Consider the following 4,236-nt stretch of genomic DNA (forward strand, 5'->3'; position numbering starts at 1 on the left):
CCAGGCGGGCCTCGGTCTTGGATCTGCGCTCCATCTCTTCCATGATGCCTTGGATGTGGCCTCCGGAGATCCCGTGGAAGAGCATGGCTGGGGGGCGGAAAGGACACGTCTTGTCTTCTGCTCGGCACCCTACTATTTCCATATACACACGCTCCAGGCTCTCAGCTCATCCGAGTGAAGGAGCAGAGGGAAGACTGCAGAGGGCTGCGCAGTGGAGGGGCGCCGAGACTCTCGGGGACAGAGGGCAAGAGGAGGAGAGCAGACAGAGAAGAAGAAAGAGGCAAAGGCAGTAGAAATTGGGTTGCTCCGAAAAGAAAGAAGGCGGGGCGGGGGGGATTCTTGAAAGCCCAGTGGCTCCCCGCTCAGGCGGCGCGGAAACAGGCGAGCAGGGGGAATCTGAGGGCTTGCCGAGATCCCGTTCTTAACAACTGCAGCGGGGGGAGCAAAACAAAAATCTGGTGAAGAAAGAAAATAATTTTGCACACAGAGAGAAAAAGAAGAAGTGCTATTTTCAGCGGTCCCTGGCTGCTTGCAAGTTCCCAGTGCCTGTAGGTTGGGTTGGGGACTCACAACTAATATTTGACAAGGAGATAAAATCAGTTACGTGGGGTAATGACAGCCTTTTTAACAAATGGTGTTGGCAAAATTGGGAAACTGTCTGCAGAAAACTCAAGCAAGATCCACATCTCACACCATATGCAAAACCCAACTCAAAGTGGATCAAGGACCCAAGACTAAAATCAAGGACTATAAACTTCATTAGAGAAAAGCTTGGAAGAACTCTAGAAGCTCTCATCCACAACATGAACAGTTTTCCAAGTATCCTGAAAAACCTACAACCAGGAGAGGATAAAATAGATGAATGGAACCTTCTAAAAATCAAATCCCTATGCACATCCAAAAAACGTCAACATGGTAAAAAGGGAAGCCACATAATGGGGGGGGGGAAATTTTATAATGACTTGTTTGATAAGGGAGTTATACCTAGAATTTATAGAATACTTGAACACCACAAGACAAAAGTTTAACAACCCAATTTAAAATGGACACCTGATATGAACAGACAGTTCACCAAACAAGACATTCAGATGGCAAACAAATACATGAAGAAATGTTCAAAATCCCTAGCTGTAAGAGAGATGCAAATCAAAACAACTCTGAGATATAATCTCTCCCCAATGAGAATAGCAAAATTTAACAGAGCAGCAAACAATAAATGCTGGCAAGGTTGTGGAGAATCTAGAACCCTTATTCACTGTTAGTGGGAGTCTAAAATGGTGAACCACTATGGAAAGCTGTTTGGAGCTTTCTCAAAAGTTGGAAATAGAGATACCATTTGACCCAGCAATTCCACTACTGGGAATATACCCTAGAGAAACCAGAACTGCCACCCAAGCAGATATATGCACACCCACGTTTATTGGGGCTTTGTTCCCAATAGCAAAGAGTTCAAAACAACTCAAGTGCCCATCAACACACGAATGGATAGAGAAACTGTTCTACATTCACACAATGGAAAAATATGCTACATAGACAAACAAGCAACTCATGAAATATTATACAAAGTGGGTGACTCTGGAGGACATTATGCTGAGTGAAATATCTCAGTCCCAAAAGGACAAATACTGTTTAGTGCTACTGTTGTAAAATTGACTGACATCAGGGTTGGGGAAACTTAAGAAAAGAGGCAATAAATAATGTATACAGCATTGAAACAGAGGAGGGAGAGAAATGTTTAAAAGGAATATATGATTAGGTATTTTTTCCATTACAATAGTCCAGAATAAAAGCTGCATAGGAACCTGGACTGGGGGTAGGGGGGATTGTATAACAATGAAATAATTTTTTTTCTTGTCAAAGAGAAAATTGAACTATGGGGGAGGGGTAGACAGGGAGGAAAACGTGCAAGAAGTATGAATGGAAATCCAAAGTCTCTGTAAGCGTTCATTAAAATTTCAACTAAAAAAAGAAAAAAGCTACAGCTATTAGAGTTTGCAAAGTATATCTTTTAAATTACTTATTAACATTATTTTATCATTCATTTAGACTTACTTCAAGAATAAAACCACTGTTGTTGTTGTTGTTATGTGCCGTTGAGTCACTTGCGACTCATAGCAACCCTGTGTACAACAGCCCTAAACCTTGCTCTATCCCTTGCCAATCTCACTGTCTCTGACATGTCTATCCCCATTACCCCAGTGATGGAATAAATCCATTTCATCAATGGTCTTCCTCTCCTGTGCCATCCCTTCACCCTCCCAAGTATGTCGGCCCTTTCCAAGAACTGGTCCCTCTTTGAAACATGTCTAAAGTATGTCAGATGAAGCTTCTTGCCTCCAAGGAGCAGCCTGGCTTTACCCTCTCTAGTGTGAACTTGTTTGTTCTCCTTGCAGTTCGTGGTATATTCAATACTCTTCAGCACCACAGCTCAAAGCCACCAACTCTCTTTCTATCATCCCTAGTCATTGTCCAGCTCTCTGAAGCATAGCAAGTAATGGCAAAGATCATGGCCTGTATCAGGCGCACCTTAATCTCCAGACTGACATTGTTTCTTCTCAGTACCTTGGAGAGGTAAACTATGGTAAAATCTAATCTTCATTACATATAGTTAAATATAAAAAAACAATATATTAAAATGATATTTGTTGTATCCTGCTTTACATTGTAAAGTGCCTTCATGTTAATTCCTTCTATTCTCCCCAAAATGCCATGCTGTTATAAGAAAGCTAAGACTCAGAGAGAGAAAATGGCTAAGGTCATACATCTATTCTGTGGTAAAGCATCAACTAGCCAAATCTCACAATAAAACAATATAATGACAGAAACTTCATATTTCTCCTTGAAAAAAATATGTTTGCATTTATAAATTGACTGTTAGAAAAATATTATTTTTGCTCAAACATATATATTCACCCAAATTTAATATTTTAGTCACTGAAAATTCTAAAAAGTATTTTTTAAAAAAAAACTATAAAAACTTACAACCTTGGAACAGACATTTCCCCTGCCTGTATGCTGCCAGGACTTCAGCATTGTAAATTCAGACAGGTTAGGATGAGTGATGACATCATAAAGAGATTATGAGCATTAGAAATTTAAAGCGGAAACACAGAGTAGTCATCTTGCATAATACAGTTGCTTCTAAGACACAAGTATGTGTTTTTTATGTCCATGATACATTCTGCTAAATAGGATGTTATGTAATTTGGACATTGTGTAAACATCCTAATAAAACATTATGGGAGATTGTTACTGATAACCACTACTGCTACTACTGGAGCTTAGGCCAAAGTAAGATCAATAGACACACAGACAACATCAACTATGGTTGAGAGACAGGCAAGAATAGAGCTAAAGGAAGAAGCAGGGAGGGAGCAGAGTGTTGTGTTTCACCTGTTGTTCCACCTGCCTCAACATGAACAGTCATCACCCCTGCTTGCCTGTCAGATAAAGCCAGAAAACCGCTAATCAGAGAAAGACTTGTTCTAACCTTCCTGAATTTCATCCATGTATTAGTGTTACAAAAGTCTTGATTTAAGAGTGTTTAAAACCGTAAAGGGAAAATAATAAACAAAATGAGACTGCTTTCTCTTTAAAAATCAGAACAAACAAAAAGAAACAACCTTCTGGACCACAGACATAGATGTAATTGGACATTGTTTGAATGACTAATAAGGGACAATACACCCATATATTTTTAGTTTGTATCTGTGTTCACACATAACTCTTGAACTTGAACTTAAGGAATCATTAAATTTTTCATTGTCTAAATCCATTTAGGTATTTAATAGTTAATAGTTGTTTGTTATTATATTTAGAGGAACATTCTTCTATGTGGTACAGCACTCTTCTGTCAATATACTGTACTGAGGTAACCTGGGGCTGCTGGAATGCTGAATCTTGTGTCATTAGGGTTTCAAGGGGCATAACGGATACTCATGATGGACAGTGTTTGGTGGAGCTCCCAGTTTAAGACAAGTTTGGAAGAGTGGCATCCACTTCCTAAACAACATGCCTTCGGAAACTCTATGAACTTTGATAAATGTCAATAGTTAAAGTAATGCTTCAGGCCTTTTGTTCATAGGAGTACTGCTCAACTCAGAGGAAATAAACAACAACAACAACAACAACAGTAGTTAGATACCAGCCTCCTTTATCACTAGTTTGAGAAGGTTTGTATACTCACAGGCATGCCTGTGAGTTCATATGTATGTGTGAGAGATGTATGCAAGCTGA

The 4,236-nt window shown here is 39.6% G+C and overlaps 1 protein-coding gene across 1 annotated transcript in view; it reads right to left on the reverse strand.

Moving 5' to 3' along the window:
• LOC102877389 (LIM/homeobox protein Lhx9-like) overlaps positions 1 to 142 on the reverse strand; it is a 1,095-nt gene extending 953 nt beyond the window's left edge. Inside the window, exon 1 of the mRNA XM_006902516.1 lies at positions 3 to 142. Within this exon, the coding sequence (XP_006902578.1) occupies positions 3 to 142 (140 nt within the window). The remainder of the gene's footprint in view (positions 1 to 2) is intronic.
• Positions 143 to 4,236: the final 4,094 nt, after the last annotated feature.

This window comes from Elephantulus edwardii, unplaced genomic scaffold (genome assembly GCF_000299155.1).
Source record: "Elephantulus edwardii isolate Elephantulus edwardi_28Jun2011 unplaced genomic scaffold, EleEdw1.0 scaffold00423, whole genome shotgun sequence".
NCBI classification, from domain to species: Eukaryota; Metazoa; Chordata; class Mammalia; order Macroscelidea; family Macroscelididae; genus Elephantulus; species Elephantulus edwardii.